The 23,026-nt window shown below is 36.5% G+C and overlaps 2 protein-coding genes across 3 annotated transcripts; one reads left to right on the top strand and one right to left on the bottom strand.

The window, feature by feature from the left end:
• Window positions 1–2,286: 2,286 nt before the first annotated feature.
• On the bottom strand, window positions 2,287–8,499 carry LOC146484591 (uncharacterized). 2 transcript variants are annotated; one of them, XR_014863597.1, is made up of 3 exons: window positions 7,873–8,499; window positions 4,309–5,774; window positions 2,287–4,270 (listed from the first exon to the last, which is right to left on the bottom strand). XR_014863597.1 is itself a non-coding variant. In XM_085104632.1 (2 exons), the coding sequence occupies exons 1-2, from the start codon at window positions 7,976–7,978 to the stop codon at window positions 4,555–4,557; spliced, it is 1,326 nt and encodes a 441-aa protein (XP_084960758.1). In that variant the 5' UTR covers window positions 7,979–8,499; the 3' UTR covers window positions 2,287–4,554. The 2 variants fall into 2 exon arrangements, 1 of the variants encoding a protein (XP_084960758.1); XM_085104632.1 differs by having other exon boundaries at window positions 2,287–5,774.
• A 2,460-nt stretch (window positions 8,500–10,959) lies between these two features.
• On the top strand, window positions 10,960–22,896 carry LOC146484590 (CD151 antigen-like). The gene is made up of 9 exons (XM_085104705.1): window positions 10,960–11,077; window positions 13,584–13,659; window positions 14,457–14,645; window positions 15,387–15,461; window positions 16,059–16,163; window positions 17,099–17,248; window positions 18,377–18,460; window positions 19,699–22,017; window positions 22,807–22,896. Exons 2-8 carry the CDS (start codon window positions 13,594–13,596, stop codon window positions 19,762–19,764), a joined length of 735 nt encoding a protein of 244 aa, XP_084960831.1. The 5' UTR covers window positions 10,960–11,077; window positions 13,584–13,593; the 3' UTR covers window positions 19,765–22,017; window positions 22,807–22,896.
• Window positions 22,897–23,026: the final 130 nt, after the last annotated feature.

Here is a 23,026-nt window from a genome sequence, read left to right as displayed (position 1 = left end):
CTTAAAATCTGATTTAACAAAGGCACCCCACACTTCACTATTGTAGGTTAGAATTGGCTGAATCATTGTGTCAAAAATTTTACATGCAAGTGAAGGTTTCAGTGTACTAAAATCAGTGTGTCGTCTTAGACTAAAGAAAGCATGAAGAGCTTTTTGTCGAAGATGTTCAAGCGAAAGCGTGAAATTTCCGGAAGACGAAATACGAGTTCCTAAGTAAGTGTAGTCTTGTACTATATCTATTAATTCATCGCCTATGTGAAAGGTGTAATCGCATTTTTTTGTGCTTTTTTGAAAAATCATTATCTTGGTTTTCTTAGGGTTTATATTTAGCATCCATGAGTTGCAAAATGATGATAAACTGTTAAGGCAATTTTGTAATCCCAATTTTGATCGTGACAATATAATTAAGTCATCTGCATAAAATAATGAGCTGAGTTTGGTGCCATTTGGTAGTATAAACGGGTCAGACAAAATATTGTTGAACGAAAAGGCTAAATCATTAACATATAGATTAAGAGCAGAGGACTTAAAATGCAGCCTTGACGCACACCTCTACTGTATTGAAAAGATCGCGTTTGACTATTTCCAATTCTAACAGAACACGTAGAATTCGAGTATAAACTTTTGATCATTTTATAAAAGCTTCCTTCGACATTGATTTGTAACAACTTGTACATAAGCCCATCGTGCCAGACAGAATCAAACGCTTTTCTAAAGTCCACAAAACATGCGTATATTTTTGTTTGGTGAGATTTGACATATTTATCTACTAGTGTTCGTAGTGTAAAGACATGGTCTGCTGTTCGATTTTTTGCTAAAAAATATGGGAGTCCCCCCCCCCCCCCCCCGGGGTTGTCAGGTTCTTCCTCTGTATTTAATAGTCATGAATTATAAAACACAACGAAAATAATTTACTGCGACTCGTTCTTTCTTAGCTTTGAAAATTCACTTGGTGATCTGAAAGTAATCCATTTGTGAACAAGGTATTGAAATATGTGTATAAGAAATTGAAAAATCGAACTAAGATATAAGATATTCCCCATGACATGTTTAAGTGCCTCTCGGAAACAGGATCTCGGAAGTAAAGAGAGATAAGAAGTTTTATAACTGAAAATATCCCCAAATTACTAAGGTCACACCAGAAAAATGGTTCGTGTTTCGACCTCAGCGCAGCTCTCTTGTGAACTTTTGATTAGTCATTTAAGAGAAAAAGAACTAAACTGCTAAAAAATATTCAAAGTGTGTAGCTGAAACTTTGCTTGTATGTTGTTTCTTTTTCATTCTCTCTTTCTTTCTTTCTTTCTTTCTTTCTTTCTTTTTGGAACGCCTGTGAGCTTCGGAATATTTCACACAAGTGTTTAGTTTCCGATTCTTTCTTTCTTTCTTTTTGGAACGCCTGTGAGCTTCGGAATATTTCACACAAGTGTTTAGTTTCTGATTTACACTTTCGTTCCGTCAAAATTTGATGTCCGTGAGCAAGTGGTTATTTGCCTTTTCAACCAATAAACGCACACCAAAACACGGACGGCCCAAGTGAGATGGCGCCATACAAATTTTAAACTGCTGACCAATCAACGTGCACGACGCTCTTGTGCGTCACAACGGACGTCATAAAAGGTGTTTTAACAAACGCGACCCCAAACCTTTTGCGACCTTTCGCGACCCCCGAAATTCGTCATTTCCCCCTGCTTTTCAAAGGGTGAACAATTTACGTCATTACCCGCTCCGGCAGCAGTGTTTAAATATGCATCAGCCGCTAGCCGTTTCCAGCAGTTCTAACCCCCTCCCCCTCCGCGTATTTGGATTTTTGAAAATGCCCCACAGCGAGTTCAAACGAGCTGTGTTCAAATGCCCGCAGTACTTACAGTAAAGAAACTTTGTTGATTTTCTTCATTTCCGGGGCTTTGTCTTCACTGATATGAAATTAATTTAATTCATGCCAAACTAAGTGTCATTAAGCCAGTGGCAATTAATTATGTGGGTCTACCGTCCCATGTTTGTCCTCTTTCGACGTGCTAGTTAATCTGTTGTTTTTACCGATGACCTTATCACAGTGCTGTGAGCTTAAAATCTTAGGAAGCCATTGAATGCCTGGGTCGGACAGTTTGTAAAAATGCCCCACTAATGCCTTGGGGGAGGGGGAGGGGATGGGCACTGCTGGAATTCACTGATGCACGGCAAGAATGAATTTCCAACTGAGCGTTAGCCCTAAGAATTAAGGAAACAGGAGACTCCTTAAAAGCAAAACAAAACAAAAACAAATTAAAAACTCACATTAAACCTCCCAAATGTTCCACGAATTTTAATAACAAAGTTTCACGAGCTCTAAATTGCACATACTTGAGCTACAAAGGCCCGCATTTCAGAGTTGACGTTATCAAATTAAGTCAGGCAGCCGCAACTAGGAATAATTGTAATTGGCAGTTCCATTTCTTAAAGTAGCCATTTGCTCCACAGACTAAATGAAGCAAAAGATTTTTAAAATGAGTCCAGCTCAGTTCCGAGATCTGGGTCAGACTTTCTAAGAATCAAGTTAAATATTTAAAACTAATGATTTCAAACTCCCTAAAAATTTTAAATTAATACCGGTAAACTTCCTAAGAGGTAAAGTTTACATGCCTGTAGGTACTACCAAATTAATTCTCATCAGTATTAAATACTTTCTCAACCTGGCCCCGGTTATACAAAGAGCAGATAACTCTATCCGGTGGATAAATCGCTATCCAGGGGATAAAATGTACTCCAATCAATAGATTTCATCCCCTGGATAAAGTTATCTGCTCTTTGAACAACTGGTGCCTGGTAGCTAAAATTAACCAGCATTTCTAAGCATGGATATTTTCTTATAAAAATAGATTTTAAATGACTTGCTGCTAAAAAAAAATGCTTTAATCTATGTCAATTGGGAAACGAGAAATAACTTGATGTTGAAGCTGAACATAACTGACAACAAAAAATATAGAAACAGCGACTATTATTTCTTTGTGAACAATATTGCAGAATTATCTTAATTATGAGCAACAAGGGAAGTAAAAATAATAATTTATTATAATAATTAAAGTGATCATCAAAATATTAATACTCCACCTTTTATTTTTTCCCACTGTCTTTTGGCTAGCCACTTAAACAGCTAATTGAAATGCATTACTATGTTACTGATGTACTCTTTTAGAAGTAGAAAATTATTAGACTGAATCTGTGACAGTCTAAAGTAGTCCAGTCCTGGCCCCTCTGCTCTCGGTCACACAACTTGTGGCGGAGGATCCATACAGTTGAAGGTTGCTCACAGCAAGTGGCCCCAGCCTGTTTGAGATCCAGTTAAACTGATTTTCAGCGTGTCACTAGTGGATGCACTGTAAGATGGAAACTAGTATTGCTACAGCTATTGGTGCTAAAGTAGCCTGTCTCCTATTTTCCCTTTCTTGCCAGTTTTCTCTGCGTAACCAGCGTGCAAAGAAAGTAGTGTCTGATAGCCTGCAGATAGTGGATTTTGTCCTTGACTTGTCCGACGAATTTTTCTAAATCGCTAACTATGAACTGGGAGACTACATGTGATATACCATTTAAAAGGTATTTTCTGGGGTGTGCTATAAATCACACCAACAGAGATGGAGGAGGTCACATATGAGAGTGAGAAAAGTCCAAAACGAAAGTAGAAAAACTTTGAAAATTTTCTTATTCGTTGTACATACTGGGTATCCCCCTAAAATATAGCTTAATGTTCAGCTCTCAGTGCATTGCTTGTTGTAAGATATCAACTGGACCCTTAACGTACAAAGGAAAAAAAATCCAAAAGTTTGAGGGGTGGTAAATCAAGTCTCATATAGGAGGGGGGCATGATTTTATGCCTTCAATTTATAGATCTTTCAAAGATCTTTTGGTTGTGCAAATTCCACACAAATTGACCAAATACTGAGCTCATAATTGCGTCTTGTGCCATATGGCACTCTTGGTCGGGAAAGGGATAAAGTATTTCAGAGGAGAAGATCTCAAAAACATCAAGATTATTTATCTTGGACAACCACCAAAATGCAATTTCTTTGAGGTGAATGCTCATTAAATGTTGATAAAAAATCTATCAAATACGTCTACTTCAGTAAGGTCTGACTTTTTTCCTTTAAAAAAACTTTGTTAGAAACCCCTGAACAGATACTTTGTTAATCTAATAAAAAAAACACAAGTACTCTCATGTTCTAAACTCAACAAATGGTTTTGTAAAGCACTACTGCCTATCAAACTTAAAAGGTAACCAATGGATTTTTAAACACACCTACAAATACAAACAAAAGCACTCAAATGGATTGAAACTAAAAAATAAATAAACCCATAAACAGGCTCAATTTCGAGCCTAAGGGACTGATACAACATTCAGTTGTTTCCAGACAAGCCAGATTTGCTGAACGTTGGTCAGGCGAAAATAAAAATTAATGGTTGGTTGTTTTTTGTGTCAAACACCTACAGAATGCTTCAAACATACTGGATTGAGTGAGAGGTATTCTAGTTTAAAATAACAATATCATATATTCGAGAAACTATTTACCAGTAAATTCCAACTTAAGTAAATTTCTCTATTTTTGCTAGCAAAACAGGACTTAAGATTTCATCTAGCTCCTTCACTCTTTTTTGAAAACGAAGCCTGTCTAACGCATCTGCCTCCCACGTTCCTTTACGAGCCTTTCTATAAGCAAAGTTCCAAACAACCATTGGGTGAACAACAGCAAGTTGATGGTCTGGCGGAAATTGAACTTTCTTTTCCCTTTTTTGTTTATGCCCAGATTTATCAGTTGTCTTTGTGGAGATAAAGTCTTCACTGCCTTTACATTCTTCTCCTTCTTTATAACTAGTTATATTAAAGATGAACTCATCACAGCTGTAATGCAGATTAGGTTGCAGAAATTCCTGGACCAATGAATCCAGTCTGTAATCAAAGGTCTCCATCTTTTTAACTTCACAGTAAACATCAGAGGTTAAAGTGGCCGAGTTTGTATAGTTTTCTCTGTGAAATTCGCATGTCTCACACACGAAATCAAACCTTGAGCAATGTTGGTTTTCATCCGCACAAGAATTTTCAAATACAATAAAATCATCGCAATCTGAGTCAAAACTGTTGCAGTCAGAATCACTTGAAGAAACCACACTTGATGTATCAGAGTGTTCGGTGTCAAAACAAATGAACATCCGTACAAGTTGACCCTTATGATTATAAACACAGTCGCTTACCGACATCATATCATCCATATCGCATGTGTCATTGGGAAACTTTTCTGACAATGATTGTACTTCAAGATCCTCCTCCATGACAGTTTCACTTTTGTCAAAACACACAAACTTCTCCTTCAAGATATTGTGTGAAACTTTTGCAAGGTTCCAGCAATGACTACTCTGTGTGCCAGCACAAAATTTGGGGTCTTGTTTGAAGTGATAATATAGATCTTTAAGTATGTTACATGGCAAGGATCTGTTTACAAATTCCCTGCCATTCATGCTGTTCATCAATAATGGATCAGAATATTCTAACTGATTCCTGTCTGACTTTGTTTTGTTCATTACACTATGGCACCAAACATATTTATGCTGTGTGCTGCTTGGGTGGTTTGATACAAAACCATAATGTCTCTCAATAAGTGACTTTGACAAAGAGCTTTCACTATGCAACTGTTTATACCTGAATAAGTCAGTTCTCAAAACTTCCACTGTGTCAAGTTCTTTTTCAGTTGGTTTCTTTGAGGACAGTTTATTGAACGCTGCACATCTCCAAAACTGCAGGTCTAATTCTGTAAAAAAATAAAGGAATTAGGAACTATTAATGTATAAAAATAAAACAACAAAACTTTCCCACTTCTAAGGCTTGCAAACAAGCTTTGCTGTTGCATTCCTCTTTATGAGTGAATGAAGGTAACCTTTAATGAGGATGCCAATGTCACAAAAGTGGTTTACAGAAGGGTCCTCCAGAAAATTACCACGAACAAATAAAAACCGAATTATTGAAACAAGAAATCAATAACTATAGCCTGCTATAACTTGAGAATGTGGAAGCACAGTATATAAGTGATTAGCAACTCTGGGCAGAAGATCAGTGATTTGTGACAATGTTGGTTTCTGTAAGATTGTGTTGTTTCTTCATATTCTCTCTCTATCCTGGCCCCAGTTGTTCAAAGAGCAGACAACTCTATCCAGTGGATAAATCACTATCCAGCACATTAAAATGCACTCCAACCAATACATGTTACCCACTGGATAGTGACTTATCTGCTGGATAAAGTTTTTTTTTCTCCTTAAACAACTGTGGCCAGATCCATAAATGGGAACCAACACAAAGAACAGGCACCAGTTGTTCAAAGAACATATAACTTTATCCAGCAGATAATTGCTAGCCAGTGGATAAAATGTATTGGTTGTGGTACATTTTATCCATTTGATAGTGATTTATCCACTGGATAGAGTTATCCGCTCTTTGAAGAACTGGGGCCAGATCATTATCTTAAGTTGCATGGTGGGAACATAAACTTTCCTTGTGTAAAGAAATATACTTGTTGCCCAGTTTAAGTATGGCCACCTACATGTACAGGGATGTTGTTCATAGAAAAGCCTAATTAGAATTGAGAATTGTTGGACTTAGTGCATAACCAACCCATAGTGTTTTTAGATCAATTTATTGTTGTCATGGGTGGATTTGCCAAATTTTTTTCATGTGGCTGTAAATTTCTTCTGAAAACAAAATTTGCCTTGAGGCCTTTTCACTGTTTTGTGGTGAAGGAAAACCCATGATTTCTGTTTTCATCACAAAACAAAACACAAAACAGTAAAAAAAAAAAAAAAAAACCAGCAGAGATAATGTTCCCTGAAGGAAGTGACAGTCACATGCAAAAGCTCTTGTCTGCAAAACAACATAGAGCAATCTAAAAAGCATGTCTACAGGTTGGTTATTCCCCAAGCCCTTTAATATTCTAACACGTCTAGAATTTGAGTTTCAAGCAAATTTACCTTATCTCAAATGAAAAAATTATTCATCTTTCAACTCTGTTGCTCTGGGAGCCCAATGAATTTGAAAGAATTTGAACTGCTTTCCTTTGACTGTTATCCACCACAACTCATCTTTATATTTGCCTCAAATGGGTGTGATAGCTGCTATAGTGACAACCAATTTCAAATCCCTCTGAAAACCTTTTTTTCATAGCCGACTCCACGGTGAAGTAAGGTTTTACTTAAGGAAACTGAAATTAGTTGTGGCCTGTACAGTCTTGAGTGAAATGATTATTTTAAGCAATGAAACAATGCTTATGCAACATAGTCTTTAGTTTGCATGATTATGATCAATCAACTAGCTTTGCTTAAAAGCAGTCTGGGATCTTTCTGGTTCATTTTGCACTATTTAACGGCTCGAGTGAAGATCCCAAACCAACAAAACTGCTTGCTATCTACAATTTTACACTTACGGCTCTACCACACAAAAGCATGCATCATCTTCAGTTCAATTATGAAAATATACTCAGTTATAAATTATTATAATTAAGGTGCATTGAAGAACCTTGTTCTGAGCCAGCATACATGTATATAATCATGCGTAAAGTGATCCATTGGGCTAAAGGCTAGTAAATATTTGAATGCTAAAGTAAAAAAATAAAAGCTTTAAGTTTATAATTTATAGGTGTGGGTTGAAAGTATGAGGAAATTTTTTTACAAAATCTCCTGTTTATAATTTATCTGTAACTAGATGATGCAATTTTATCACTATTTAGCAACTTTCTATCGTAGTCGCAAATGCTGAATTAGTGAATAAACGAAAGCTCGCCAACAGACTCGCAATGAGCAAAAGTAAGCTTTAAAGATTATATTACTAGTAAACTGAACTTATAAGTCCCTGAAGCTTACCTACAACCCAAGAATCAAAACAACTCCAGCACAGTTTAAGTAGGAAGGGAACTCCAAGGCAAATAAGTGCACCTTCCATAAATGTCACCAACATTTGATCCAACATGTTCGATTTCTGGGTCGCTGTCGCTGCAATTTTCAAAAGCAAAAGTCTTCTTCTTATGATCACATGCGCAAGATTCTTGGAATCCTGAAAAATCTAAGCCTATTAAGCTTATCAAAGTCCACCAAAATATACGTTTCCTTGTAGTAAAACAACTTTTCTCGATCAAATTATCATTCCCATGGACGTCCATGTTGTGTTTTTTACTTCTTCCGTTGTTGACGATATTTTGCAAACTAAACATGATGAATCGTTAAGGAGTTTATATATCGAGACATGACCTGGCCATGGGGATGATGCAATAGCCGCCATGAGACAGAGCACGAACGAACACTTTCCTGATTTCTCGCACGTAAATTCCAGGAAAAATATGGGCCATCAACAAGTGGAAAGCTTCTTAAAGTCTTTTCCAAAAGGAAAGACTCTCAGCTTCCAGAAAAGACTCGAAGAAGCTTTCTTTCTCGTCGATTCCCGGCTTTTCCACCCGCACGCGCCCGCCAAAAATTGCGAGAGAGGCCGGGCATTCACATGTATGAAGTCTCACTACCCTAGTGGGTAGTTTTGTTTTTCTCTTGACTTCCTGTTTGTACCGGAAGTTTTAAGAGTTTCTAAGTAAGTCTCTCAAAATACTTCCTCAAACTCCCGCAAAATATTTCGGGCCCGAAAAATTATTTTATGTGCACAATGTTAGCAATAATGTTAGCAATAATTTTACAAGTACAGTCAACTCTCTCTAAGGCGGACAGCGGACACTTTCTTCTAACATGTTGGTTCAAAAAACCTCTCAAAGCGAACACCGTATGTTTTTGAAATTTTATAACAGGCCCAAAATTTCGAAAAATTAGTGCAATCTGATAACAGCGGTTTTAATAAAATATACCAGACCTTACAATATGTCTTAATACAACATTGTTAAAGTCACTTTTCGTGTCATTTATACAACAACTCATTTGCGCTGCCGTTTACTGGAATCAGGTGAGTCACTTGTATTCTCGGCCTTCGCTTTTTCGCGTCTTGGTTTAGATCAACCGCAGTTGTAATCTTCTCGTTTCCTTTACCTATGCACTTTGCTATCCAGCGCCTACAAGATGCCAGACTTGCAACGCAACAACAGTTCAATTCAATTCAATTTTTTTGCCATTAACAAAAAAATACAACATAAATACATTATAGACGACACACAATATTCTTACTATTACAATATTCATACTTGACTATTTACAATATTAAATATGTTAAAGGCTAGGAAGCCTATGTAGAAGCCGGGGGCTTATTAACTATAGGCTTCCTAGAACTATTGGATAAACCATAGAAGTTAAGGGTACTGATTGAAATTTACAATTAAATTTTTTTTTTTTTAAAAGAAGAAAGAAAAAAAAAAAAAAGGAAAGGAAGAAAAAAAAAAAAAAGGTAAAGAAAAGGTGTGTAGCTCAACAAAGAGTCAATTTAACTTAGATAGGAGGAATTTTTTAAGTTTTTTGCCAAACAAACTGATAGTTTCACTGTTTTGAATTTCACGACTTAGTGAGTTGAAAAACGAAGGACCTTGAAACCGAATTGAGAATTTTCGAAGATTAGTTCGACCATAAGGTATATGGAAAAGGTTGGAATTTCTTGTTTTATAAGAATGTATTTGACTTGCAAGAGTAAACATATCACGAAAATAATTTGGAAGTAAGCTTCTTTTAAAAAGATACATAAATTTACCTATTTGGTATAAATAAATGTCAGAGAATTTTAAAATCTCCTGTTCTTTAAAAAGAACACCGGTATGAGCATCAAAACAGTGCAGCATTACAAAGTCTTTTTCGTAGTGAATGGGGGTTATGAACCCCGACTCCACGTACTGTCAAATAACAAGCGACACAAACGAGTTTTGTTAAGGTTGATTCACAAATGTTCAAAGTGTGTATGAACTGTGCAGGTTTCCGTAAGAAATATATAAAAGAGGCACAGCCGACCCGTCATGACTACATTGTACACTGTAATTAAAGTAATAAAGCACTGGTTTCAGTTTTGATGTTCGGGTATCAGTTTACATGAACTCTCTCTAAGGCGGACACCTCTTTAACGCGGACAGCAAATCTGGCACCAAGGGTGTCCGCCTTAGAGAGAGTTGACTGTATTGCAATCAAAGTGAACCAATCGATAGGAAACGGCCCGTTTTAAAAATACTTACCTTATTGTAATATTTGCATTTTTAGAATTTCGATTTCAAATCTGGTCTTTATTTAGTAATAGTAACTAAATCTGGACTTGATCGAATACAATTCTCTCTTTCGCACTGGTTCTCCTAATGGTTACTGCTCTCGCCTGGTGTCAAAGGTCCTCTGTTTTTTTCCCTTTAAAAATTACCTTCTGGAAAGTGAAAATATAATATCCAAAACAGGTTAAAAGCCAAAGCCATACTCATAATTTTCGAACAATATACAAGTAAAACGAAACATACCATAAATCTGCATAAATATTTAACATATATCATAATTAGTATTAATATTGAACTATAATTAGCTCACTTTCAGTTGGTTGGGGAAAAACGGAAGAAAGAAACCCTCCGCTAGCAGGGTAGCAGAAAACGAAAATAATGATTGCCGTCTAAAACTTTCTTTTTTTTTTTCTTGCCAGAGCAGGAAATTCTACGACAAGAAATTTTAAACATGAAATGAAAAGAGATGGAAAAATTAAAGAAGAAAGTTCTTCAGTTCAGGGGCCCGTTCGTTTCTCGAAAGTCCCGGTAACTTACCGGGCCCGATAAGTGTCTTTGGTGAAAAATGTCACTTAACAGAAGTCAATTTTTGTTAGCTTTGAATACTAAATTTCAAAATCTTATAATTCTATAAACTCATTGGCCAAGTACCATGTCTGTCATCACAGTATAATCGGCGAAAAAAAGTATACTTACCGGGCCCGGTAAGTAACGGGACTTTCGAGAAACGGGCCCCAGCTGAGAGAAAAGTCACGTGATCAATAGTAAATTCTTTCCCAGATTTCTCGCTTTTTACGAGTGTGTGAGTCTGTAACCAGGAACCAGGGATTTGTAAGCTGTTTTCGAAGTGTGTCCCACCAACTTTTTCAAAGTTTACTGTCTTTCTAAAGTAGAGGGTAAGTTTTTTTTCAGTGTCATCAGATAAATATTGTTTCTTTTCTTTCGGGGTATAGGGAACTTAGTCATGAGTGCGGTTGGTATTTTTATTCCGTATTTTCCTAATATAAGCATGTTAGAGCAAGAGAGCTAGCTGATGCAGAAAACGGAATTGTGCTTGTCAAATCACTCAAATTCCGTTAGAAGTACGTAAAGCGGACGGTGAAACTGTTATTTTGTCGTAATAAATATTTCAAGGGTGTTTCTAGTCGAAGCAGCGTCTCTCTCGGTGTGTTTGGTCAGAAATTCGTTTGATGAACGTAATTAATTTGTTCTTGAAGGCGTGTTTGTGAAATTTGCATTCTTCGGTTCTGCGTTATACAGCCCGAGTAAGCAACGAGGCTTTTTCAAATTCTGCAAGATTTCGCTTGAATTCAGCCTTTCTTCATTTTAAAGAATAGATGTTCCCACAAAAGAAATACACAAATTTCTACAGTTACAGAAATTAGCTCCCGGAAACACAACAGACGTATGAAAAGCGGCGGGTTGTTGGAGTCCTTTCGGTTTTAGTCCTCATAAGTTTCGCTGTTTAGAGGTGTCAAGAAACGATATTAGATTTTTTTGTTTTGACGTAGCTGTCAGACTAGTTTGTAAGAACTGATAGTCTCATCGCATTAAGGTTAAAGTCAGCTAAATATTTGGGCGGATTTAAAAATCCAACTCTCATCCATTTGTCCGCAGGTGCTTTTTTTAAAATGCGGAATTTTCTTCGAAATGTTTGCACAGACGTGACAGATGAGACGCGTGTGCGTAAAAAAATAACTTTTGACTCTTATTGTGGGGTAAATGTAATAATTCACAAACTTGTCTTTGGAAGCAGTGTATAGGATTCTCGTTTTGTTTTGACTCTATGTTTTCAATGTAAAAATTGTTCCAAATGGAAAGATGCTGTGCTAGTAATGCTTGCATAAATAATTGATATTCTCTTTCTATTCGCATAATTATGGGTCTACATGTATGGCAATAATGACATCTGGACTTATGGCTAAAATAGGTTTCACTTTTACCCACAAACACAGAAATTTGCCGCCTGAATATCAGCGTGTCCATTGTTGCTCATTCCAAGAGAAACAATTTATAAGCAGCTAAAAAAAATTATTGTTGATCTTATTTTCTATTTGTTATATTTCTCCTAAATTTAAAAATGCCACTTAGGGTGCATTCAATTGAACCTAGGAATAGGAATACATACAATCATTTCAAGAAATCCCTCAAAAGAGGTTTTTGGAGTTATACTTGAATACAAAATCGCTCTTATTAATAATTATTATCATGTGCCAGCCAAACTTTGCAGAAATGTCTTCCCAAATTGACTTAAAAGAGAAATCTAACAGCTATTTCGCTTATTCTTATAATTTCTGGAATACGGTCGATCAAACGCAACCTAAAGTGTCAAGCGAAGAATTAAGTTCAAGATAAATATTTTTTGTAGGTATACTCTTGATGACTCATCCGACAATAGTACCACTCACATGTATATGCCCAATATCCTATAAAATAAATGAACTATGACTACGAAAGGAGAACAAATGGGAAGCACTTGCTGTTTAAATATTATTTTTTCTTTGTCAAGGAAATTATAACCTGTCCATCAAACTCCACCTCATGATAAACTGAGAATGAAACTCTGACAATTTTACAAACTTATTATCTCATAAATGTATTTGCTCCAGTTTCTTATCTGGTTCCTTAATCATAATGGTCACCTATAGTTCAGTTTTTCAAGATTTCATAATTCAGCTCAAAAAGAAAAATCATTGCTCCTGAGGAAAAGGACTAGTTGAATTGTATAAAATATATGAAACTAAGTGACTTATATTGCCTTAGTATTCTAGATTTTCTGTTAAAAGTGCTTGGGCATTCTTTTTATTTATTTATTTATTTATTTTTTTATTTTCTCACTTGAATCTACACAACATCCAAAGAACTTCTGCGAAAAAATGTTTTGATTTTCAGAAAAAACTTTTTTTTTTCACAATTTTTTTTAAATCCTGTATTTTTGCTGTCTACCCGTGCCTCTGACTAGAAGGCTGATGGTCGTCATATGACGTACATTCAGGAAGCAGCGCTAGAGTGTTCAAACTCAGTGAAAGGAAAAAATTATAGCAAGTGTTGGTATCTTGTTGTTGGTCTTATGTTACATCTGCAATGTCATTGGCTGAAGAGAGCTTCTCCTACACAGAAAGTGAGCGATTGAACACGAAGAGGAAGCTGAAGTTTCATAATTTTATTCCTTAATCTTCAACAAGAGGAGCTGAAAATTTACTAAGTCAAGTAATGAGCCAAAGTGGTGTCAAATTTAAAGGTTTTCGAAAATCATTAAAAAAATTGTGTTTTATCCAAATTGCAAAATTCTTTTAACAGAACGTTTTGTGTGACATGTCGATTAAGCTGAGAAAATATTAATAAATTATAAAAAAGTCATGCATAGGCACTTAAAATATTCATGTGAACTTTGCTTTTTAGAGAAACAGTTATGGCTATGGAAGGAGCAGCAAAGTGTATTAAAATCCTGATGTTTGTATTCAACTTCATCTTCTTTGTAAGTAATATGTTCCTCTACTTGTTGGTGTCAAGTTATGTGTAGCTCCTCAGACTTTTTCGTAGAATTTTGTAGTTCCAGAATCACGTGCCTGACCGCTCAGATAAGAATACTAAAGTTATCATGAAGACACATTTGACAAAATCCTGTTCTAATTTGGCCTGGAAACATTCCTCTCCACTTGGCAAATTATGACTTGTAATAACTTTTAATATTATTTATTTTATAAGTCAAAGTGTCAAGTTTATCTTACGTTACCATTGCCTAACCCAGTTTCTGTAGCATGTCAAGCAACTGGGAGTATTGCTGCTCCCCCCTGAATGGGGTGCTGGTCCGTCACAGGGTCATCTGATCCTCAGCAGTATGTTGCCGGCACCCATTTACACACTCAAGAAAAGTGACAAATTTGGAGCAGAATTTATTGTCCACTTTAAGGATTAGCAACACAGTGACCCTCCAATCTTTGGATCATGTAATCTAAAGTCAACATGCATGCTTTACAACCACTACACCAATGGACCTCCATGCCAAGTTGGAGGTCCTGAGACCACACAATATAGCTTTCGTAAGGTGGTATCTCCTCCCTCTCTCCCCCAGGAGTCCAGAAGAGTTCATTTGTGTTTTTTAAGAGTCATATTATATAGAGAGACCAAGAAAGAGGAAGAGTTTGAGCTGCTGTTGATCCAAGAGAATTTTTGGTACACACTAGCATGTCACAGTTGAGATCAACAACAACTAATAAGAAATATACAAAATTCAGATATTAAAGGAAGTGACTTATATGTTTCTTCCATTAGCTTGGTGGTGTTGGATTGCTTGGTGTAGGGATCTACGTCCATCTGAAGATTGGTGACTATGTAGACCTCTCCTCAGTGAAGTATGTGACAGGGTCCATCATCATTATTACCGTTGGAGCAGTCATTGCTATAATTGCCTTCTTTGGTTGCTGTGGAGCTATGAAGGAACACAGATGCCTTCTTGGAACGGTAAGTTTACAGTATCAAGGACTCTTAGCATTTACCACACTGGAGCCCAACGCTAAGGAAAACATCACTTGAAAATATATGTTTGCTTTACTTGTACTACTTTGTGATTATTCAACTTGTACAATGTAGCCAAACTATCCTGGAACAGAATTGGTAGGAATTGAAGTTGAGACAGAGAATAAAAAATCTGCCCTTGCATGCTCACCGTGACGGTGACTGCACAAAACCTTAAATTTAGTAATGACTGTCATTGTATTTGCTTAAACTCCCAATTATATGCCTAGTACAGGTATTTTATTTAGCTTGCAAGGACACTGTTTCCAGTTTAATGTTGCTCACAGTCAAGTTCATCTCAAATAATACTTAGCCAACAAGGCGGTAGGCTGAGTTGGCTAAAATCAGGGAATATTCGGCAAGATAATTTCAACATTACATAACTGTTTTGTTAAATTCAACACATTGATAACAAAGCACAATTCAAGTTCAGAAAAGCTGGAGACGATCTTTATTTTGCCATGTTTCTCCCTGACACACTAAATTACTCATATCGCAGGATATCTGTTGAATACAGATGACAAAATCTTTAATGCACCATAACCATATTTGAGCAGTGTTTTGCTACAATGTGTGAGGACATCCACTGTAGATATCCGGCTTTGAACTACAACAACTAGCTTCCCCTGAAGAAAATTTGCATATTTCCTTCTTCTCTGAATCTCAGTTGTTTGTTTCTCTTTATAGTTCTTTGCCTTGATGTTGTTGGTGTTTGGTTTGGAAGTTGCAGGAACTGCACTGGGTTATGTGTATCGCTCCCGGGTATGTAAATATTGATATCATTTGTACTGTACCTGAAATTTTGTAGTGGTCCTGGAATGTCATTTCGGCCGAAATTCCAGGTTAGAGAAGTTCTGTTTGTATTATAGTTTATATTGTTTGGTCTTTAATCAGATATCATGTTGAAGGCACTCTAGAAGTTTGAAAAACTGAACCTTCAATAAGTAATTTCATTATGTAATGTGCAAATTAATCAGTCACATCTCTACCATAAACAATTTTGACCTACAGTGTACAATCATGTAATTTGAATTTAGCCAAAACTTCAGCCAATTAAGTTTTGTCCTCTAGAGTGAGATTTAAATACATTCAAGTGCATGCCAATTTGGACCCAAATTGATTGGATATTGTAGATATTAATTTCCTCTGATGAAGGCTGAAGTATTGGCAGAAACGTTGGGTTTTTTAAAACATTTGATTTTGTATATGTTTACACATTTTAACCAGAGAAACGTTCTAACTATCATGAATCCACTTGATTACAGATCCATTTTTAAAATGATTAGCATTGCTTATAATGTCCATGTATAAACTGCAATTTATACAAGGTTTCATGATAAAATCTGTTCCTTCTGGCAGGTCAAAACAGATTTGTTAAAAGATCTTAATAATACATTGGCAGAGCAGTATGGTGAGGATGACAAGAAAGGAGTGACTGATGCCTATGATTTGCTGCAGGAAAAAGTACAGTATCTTATTTTGTGGTTTATACTGTCCATTAGGTTTTGGAGGTTCACAATGGTGCAGTACTCTGGCAATTATTGTCTACTACTAAAATATCCTTCATTATAGTATTGATCTCAATAAATCTCGTTGTGAAAGTTTTTTTTATTATTGTATACACAGACAATATTAGTATGAGCTGTACTCAGTGGAATCATCATTAGTCCTCCAGGCATCTCACAAACAATTAAGAGGCGTTGAATATGATTTTACCTGGTTGCTTAATCAGAGTTTCATAGTTACAACTGGTTTCTTTTTTTTGTACTGCTGTATCCTCCAAAGTTTGATGACAATCCTGTATTTATTAAGTACCTTATTACTATACAATTGTATTGTGTGACAAAAAATACCTGATTCCAAGCCAAAAAACTGTTCCTCAAATTGTTCAGTTCCAGAAAATATCCATACTCCCCCAAGAGAAGGTTTTTGTTTTGCACCCCCACTCCCCTCAGGAAATCCTAGTTTTGCTTCACGCTTTGGCTCTTAAGACCCCCCTTTCCCTTGGAATTTCCACAGACCTTTCATGGGGTGGGTATGGATTTTTCTTGGAGCCACACATTGTCAATCACTTGTATCATCATACCCTTCAAATTTTTCAAGTAAAAAAAAAATAATTAAATAATTATTATTTCCAACTTGATTTTGGCATTTCTGGTGGGTAATTAGGTTTACCCTTTAAGCCCCAATAGGGTCCAAAATATAAATTCTCCTTACAGTAACATTTGAGGTCACAAGAATCAAAGAAAATGATCATCAAAAATAACATGTCCTGATGTTAGAGCAAATTCTCTTTAACAGTGTCATAAGAAGAATGTACATGACATTGAGGAGAATATGCAGCGTTTTGATATTGGGGCTCATAAAAGGGTCACTACTTTATATTTCCTGTGCGGCAGGAGAAGTGCTGTGGAGTGAATAGCTATCTTGACTGGCGGAGATCACAGTTTACCAAAGGAAACCACAGTTTTGTTCCTGACAGCTGCTGCAAAACAGTGGGAAAAGGCTGCGGAAACATCGCTAGTGGCACAGATAACATTTACACTGTGGTAAGTATGTGTGTACACTTGACGATAAAGAGGAAAAATGCTATGCTCATTGGTTACTGAGCATCTAACTGTAGGTCAGTATGCAGTCTGTTTTTTTGTTGATATCGATGCTGACAAATGCATACAAAGAGCGGATTATTTTGAGTGTAAGAAGAAAAAGCTTGTCCATGTTTCAAAAAACTAGTTCAGTCCAAGCAAACTTGAACTGAACAATATACGTACATGTATACATACATTCAAACTTTAGTAAAAAATCTTTAGTAAATTATTTACAAAATAGTTACATTCATCGTAAAAGGATAAAAACTATATTCAATTACTGTTTTACAAAATTGCCAAGTGAGAAGCTAATTTAAATTAGATATTTGCTAGATTTCCTTCTTGAATTGCCCAACTTATTTAATTGTTCTTACATTTTTTTTAAATGAGTTCCACAGTAGGATGCTGCTGTAGCTGAAGCTATGTTTTAGATAGTTAGTGTGTGACTTGGGTAATATAAATTTACCAAACGAATTACGTAAGTTATAGTCCGTGCTTTGTCCGTTGAAAATTGATTTGAAGTGAAAAATTTTGAACTTACAGTGAATTGAATTTGAAATGAAAACTGATTTGAGGTGAATTGGACTGACCACACGTGATGCTTTTGGCGGCTCTTGTCTTAGCAGCGTTTATTCATGCAGCACATGTGCCTGATGCAACCTTCTTTTAGTGGTAACAATGCACTAGCTTTCTAGGGGCTTGTGGCAAGTTTCCTTGTGGGTCAGTGTGCTGTGCTGTGACATTTCTAGAGAATAACAAAACAAGGGATAACAAGTTTATTTTGCTTCAACAAGGCAAAGCAAAGAGCAAAAGCTATCAGAAACAAACCATAAACAATCTAAAACCAATTTTGGGACACAACTGATGTTCCTCTTACTTCATGCTGGGCTAGTACAGAAATGGTTTTTTTTTGGGTGGACACTTATTAATTTTTTGGGCTTTCAGGTTGAGGGCTTATTCGAGGTGGATGCTTATTCAAAAGTGGGCCTTGGGCGGTGCGAATAAAATGGTATATACCTAATGAATGAGGATAATCAAGATCCTTTAAGTAGACAATCATTTTACATCAGCGTATTCTTATTATTTCAGGGTTGTTATGAGAAGACTCTTGATTTGCTCAGAGACAACTTGATGATCATTGGTGCCATTGGGATTGCAGTGGCCGTCATCCAGGTATGTCAGGGCTTGTATGGGTCAATCATGGAAAATTTGGAAAGTGATGGAATTATTTTATTTACGGGCCTGGAAAGGCATGAATATTTTGTTGTGGGTCATGGAAAATGATGTTTAATATTGAAAAAGTCACTAAGAATGCATTTTCTTTTAGGGAATAAAATGCAAGAAAATTAACGGTTATTTTAAAAAGAAAAAAATGAAAACGAACCAAGAAAGTGAATTTCAGTGAGCATAAATAAACACTGCATATTTTGAGACTGTAAAATGTGAACACTTTGTCATGGAAACCTTGGAAAAGGTTGTGGAAAGTAGTGGAATTTTAAAAGTCCAAAACAGTATGAACCCTGTATGTGCATAACCACTCTGTCTAGGCAGTAACTCTCTTATGACATTATGGGCCTGAAATTGCAAGTTAATCTTAATTAGACTCAGGTTTTCTCTGAAGCAGCTTTTAGTGCTGTCAAATCCAAATTGTTTTATGAAATTAACAGAGCCTTTTAATTATTAGTTAAATACACATGAGCCTGTGTAGAGACAAAAATAATCAACATTATAAAATCAGTGGGTACATCCATTGAAATATGATGGTACAATTTTTTTTATTTCACTTTCAAAATCTAAAGCAATTTAATCTGTGTTGATTTAATTTGAATTTAATAGGACATGGCTTCAGTTTTAAATTGAAAATTTATTGTCAAAAAGTGCTTTTCTGGTGGGTGTCAGTTTTGAAGATGTTGCTACATTGTCTTGCAGTGAATAAGTTATCAAAAAAATGACGCAAAAACATTGCATGGTTTTGTAATAACAAGCCTCATACTAGATAAAGCCAAGTCAATTCAAGAGGTTGTTATGATTTCTGTAACAGCTCTGATACTTGTTTGTGTGTGCTGCAAGGTACAGTCATTGTGTTAAACACTGTCTAAGGGTTCAAATGACTTTTCTTGCAACACTTTAAGAATTAAGCCATGGCGTTGCACCAAACATTGTGCTGTGTGGCACTGCCTTACTACAGTGTATAAAATGTAGTTGGTAGGTGGTGGTGGTGGGGAGGGGGGAGGGGTGGGGGTTGTCAGCAGTATGGACCAAGCTGACTTGCAACCTTGCCCCTCTATTATTGTCCAGGTAACTAGAACCTTTTTTGTGGGAGAATGTAGTTTACATAACTCTTGAAAGTTCACGTGTGAAGGTTTGCGCTATTCTGAAAGTATGGCTAATTTCCCTTTTTCTCTTAACAGCTTCTCAGCATGATATTTGCCATGGTCCTGATATGCAAGATCAAAGGCCAAAGTGAATATGCCTGATGAGTCACTTGCACCTGGCCGATAAAGTTACCAAGTATTAACTTAAATGTACGCAGCTGCCATTTTTGCTATCAAAGACTCAAGTCATAGAATAACATTCATTACTGCACCTTAAAGTTCAACGAAACATAATCTCTGATTACACTTCAAAGATTTCCAATATAAAAATTACTAAACAGCTTTTGCTTATAATTATCATTGTGATAACCAGGAGACTGGAGTAATAATTATTGAAAATTTTTGAAAATGACAAATTATTGGATCCAGAAACTCCAATCACAGCGCGTGACCACCTATGAAACTAGGCATCTGTGGTGATCGACTGATCACTGTAAAAATGGAAGCATTGATCAAGTTTTTGTTGGGCATTTTTTTTCTTCCTGTAACCCCCCAAGTGTAGGCAGGCTTCAGAGTTTTTTTGTTGTTCAAAGTGATGTTAGTTTTTGTTTTGAAATATAGTTATTATGTTATGCACTCCTATTGTTTGGAGCAGTGGAGTAGCAGTGTACAAAGAAAAAAAGTACCAATCAGAAAAGAGGAGAGGACTTGCAACTAGCGAGAGCACTTTCAACCCTCATCCTCAGTAGCATTTTCATTTATATTTTCTTGCGTACACTATCTTTCCATTGTTTCTCATAAAGGGTGATATCAAAGCTGCTATGTGGTACCAGTGATGGCGCAGTGGTGAGAGCACACGCCTCCCACCAATGTGGCTGTGTTTGATTCCCAGAGTTGACGCCATATGTGGGTTGAGTTTGTTTTAGTTCTTGCTCCTGCAACAAAGGGTTTACTGGGTACTCTGATTTGCCTCCCTCTACAAAAACTAACATTTCCAAATCCCACTTTGACCTAGAAGGCATGGTCACCTTTGAACGTGTCCCTAGAGAGCTCTTCGGTGCTTCGTAAGTAAATTAATTTACATGTGTTGCATCCTTGTACAACTTTTTATGTACTCTCAATGCATGATTTTTGTAGACCTAACTTTGTACTCTTCAAGAATGCAGACATTGTTTTAATTTATTGCTAGTTAGCAGGTGGACGAGTGCTATCCGTAGGTGTCTGACGAGTTATTGTCAAATAGAGCATGAACAAACATTACAGTTTTATCTTGATTAGTTCAGCAGGAAGGAAGAAAAATATTGGTGCATGCAAAGCTTGCCTTTCAGAAGGAAGCTCAAAACTATTTTAGAACATATTTAACATTGCTTTTTTCTCTTCTTGCTTTGCTTTTCGTGTGGGGGGAAAACAGATAAATGTTTTGTAGTTTATTATTAGCATAAGTAGCTCATTCCAAATCCCCATATATGTATTGTTGTGATTCAATTTTATCCTTGGTTTAAATCTTATTTTCCATTGTTTCAAACTCATTATCATACATAACCACACCCAAGAACAATGCGAAAGTAAAATTTAAACCAAGGAAAAATTTGAACCACAACATATATACATAAATTGCATTAAAGTTGAACTAAGATATGATAAACATGCCCATTCGTTTCGCTCCAGTGTTTGCTCTTCATGGGCAAATATTTCACTATTACTAGCTGTAGTTACTGGTGCAGTTTAAAACAATTTTGAATGTTCGGCTTATTCAGCTTACCAAGGGTGCCAGGGGTTTTCCCAGATGCTTTTGTTGACTAAATACAAAATGCCTTCTATGTTTCCATGAAATTGTAGCAACAAATTGACAATAGGCGTTCATGTTGCCTTGTTTCCTCCACTGTTTCAAGTTCTCCAAACGGTTTCGAGTGGGACCTCAACGTTTAGAAACAAAGAAAGAGTGTTCTGCTCAGGGGTCCGTTGCTCCTCAAAACACCCGAAGAGTTTTTGGGCTCGAAGAGTTGTTTGTTTTCAATTCCGTTTTCAATTGATCCGAAGTATTTTTTTGTGTACAAAATTGCTCAATATCGAATTTCTGGCAATGAAATTGTGCACGTAAAAGTTTCTCAGGCCCGAAATGTTTTCTATTTTCTTTTCTTTTCTTTTTTTTTTTTTTTGGGGGGGGGGGGGAGTTTAGAGAAACGAGCCAGGATACTCTCTTTGTTGACATAGTGACGGCCTTATGCCTCTTGTGGAACGGAGGAAGAGGTGGAAGATGTTTTTCAACCAGTCAAAACATGTTGGGTTCTCTCGCTTCTTTCACTCATAAAAGAAAGTATGAAACCAAGTCCACACGTGGCGCGAGAGGCAGGCTGGGAACACCTTTGGCATGCTGGGTAACCTTATTTATACAATGAACTGTGTAAAACTCGCGTTTTGATTGGTCTAGAGGAGTGTGTGATTAGAGTATAGACGCACGATTGACGTCATCGAGTGGTGTGACCGGCGCACGTGATCAGAGTCTAGAGTCCAGCCAGAGTGACTGGTCAACAAAGTTTTGCAAACTGTTTTTGCGAGTAGCGGACAAACACAGGCAAATTTTCGCAGGAAAGGAAAACTGTCCAATAAAAAATTGGGCAAAGACCGTTCAGAGTGACCTCAACCAGGATAAAAAAGCTAGAACTTTGTTGTGACGTGAAAAGGAAGCAAATATTTGTCGAAATATGTCGCCGATAGAAATCCGGTAATGGCGAGTAATCGATTACAAATCGCAGTGAAGCGACTAACATGCTAGCGCTGTAATATTTTGGGGTCAGGATTTCCTTCTGGAATAAAGGTTAGTTTTGAAAATATTGTTAGTGAAATTCTTTCGGATTATACTCTAATTTAGAAAATCACAATTGCGTGTGTGTAGTAGTCTAAAACTGAGTTTGCTGGAAAGTTTTAGACTCAGCTCAGGCAACGCGATGCTCGCTCACGAAATGTGTTGAAATGTCTTGGTTATTGTATAAAACAAATAGATTCCATTTTGCCGTGGGTCTGTACTCTGATAACGCACAGAGGACGTCAAAACGTGGTGAGAACATCAGTCACGCTACTCGCCTGCGGCTCGTAGCGTACTTCTTTGTTCTCACCACGTTTTGACGTCATCTGTGTGTTATCAGAGTACAGACGCACGGCAAAATGGAATCTATTTGTTAAATAACGAACTGTTTTAAACAGGCATTCTTAATAATTTTAATAAGAAAAAATTAGGCGTATTTATTAGCGCACCGCCTGAATGGTAACATTAATAAAGAGTTGCTGTGTGCACTTTGTTAAACTTGTAAAGAAATGGGAAACGCGAGCGGTTATTTATGAGTGATTTAGGAGAACTTGAAAGGTTGTTTGGTGAAGGCAATGATTTTCGTCAATACCTTCTAGTCTATTCGAGTTCTCTTAA

Source organism: Pavona decussata, unplaced genomic scaffold (assembly GCF_977016875.1).
Source record: "Pavona decussata unplaced genomic scaffold, jaPavDecu1.1 SCAFFOLD_32, whole genome shotgun sequence".
Classification (NCBI taxonomy): Eukaryota; Metazoa; Cnidaria; class Anthozoa; order Scleractinia; family Agariciidae; genus Pavona; species Pavona decussata.
This window is presented reverse-complemented; position numbering and strand designations above follow the sequence as displayed.

Bases quoted from the DNA above. Each gene is read 5' to 3' on its own strand.
- LOC146484590 (XM_085104705.1), top strand. From the start codon at position 13,594: ATGGCTATGGAAGGAGCAGCAAAGTGTATTAAAATCCTGATGTTTGTA. The intron at 14,646-15,386 runs GTAAGTTTACAG...TTCTCTTTATAG, and splicing joins ACAGATGCCTTCTTGGAACG to TTCTTTGCCTTGATGTTGTT. The intron at 15,462-16,058 runs GTATGTAAATAT...TCCTTCTGGCAG, and splicing joins GTTATGTGTATCGCTCCCGG to GTCAAAACAGATTTGTTAAA.
- LOC146484591 (XM_085104632.1), bottom strand. From the start codon at position 7,978: ATGTTGGATCAAATGTTGGTGACATTTATGGAAGGTGCACTTATTTGC. The intron at 5,775-7,872 runs GTAAGCTTCAGG...ATTTTTTTACAG, and splicing joins TTTTGATTCTTGGGTTGTAG to AATTAGACCTGCAGTTTTGG.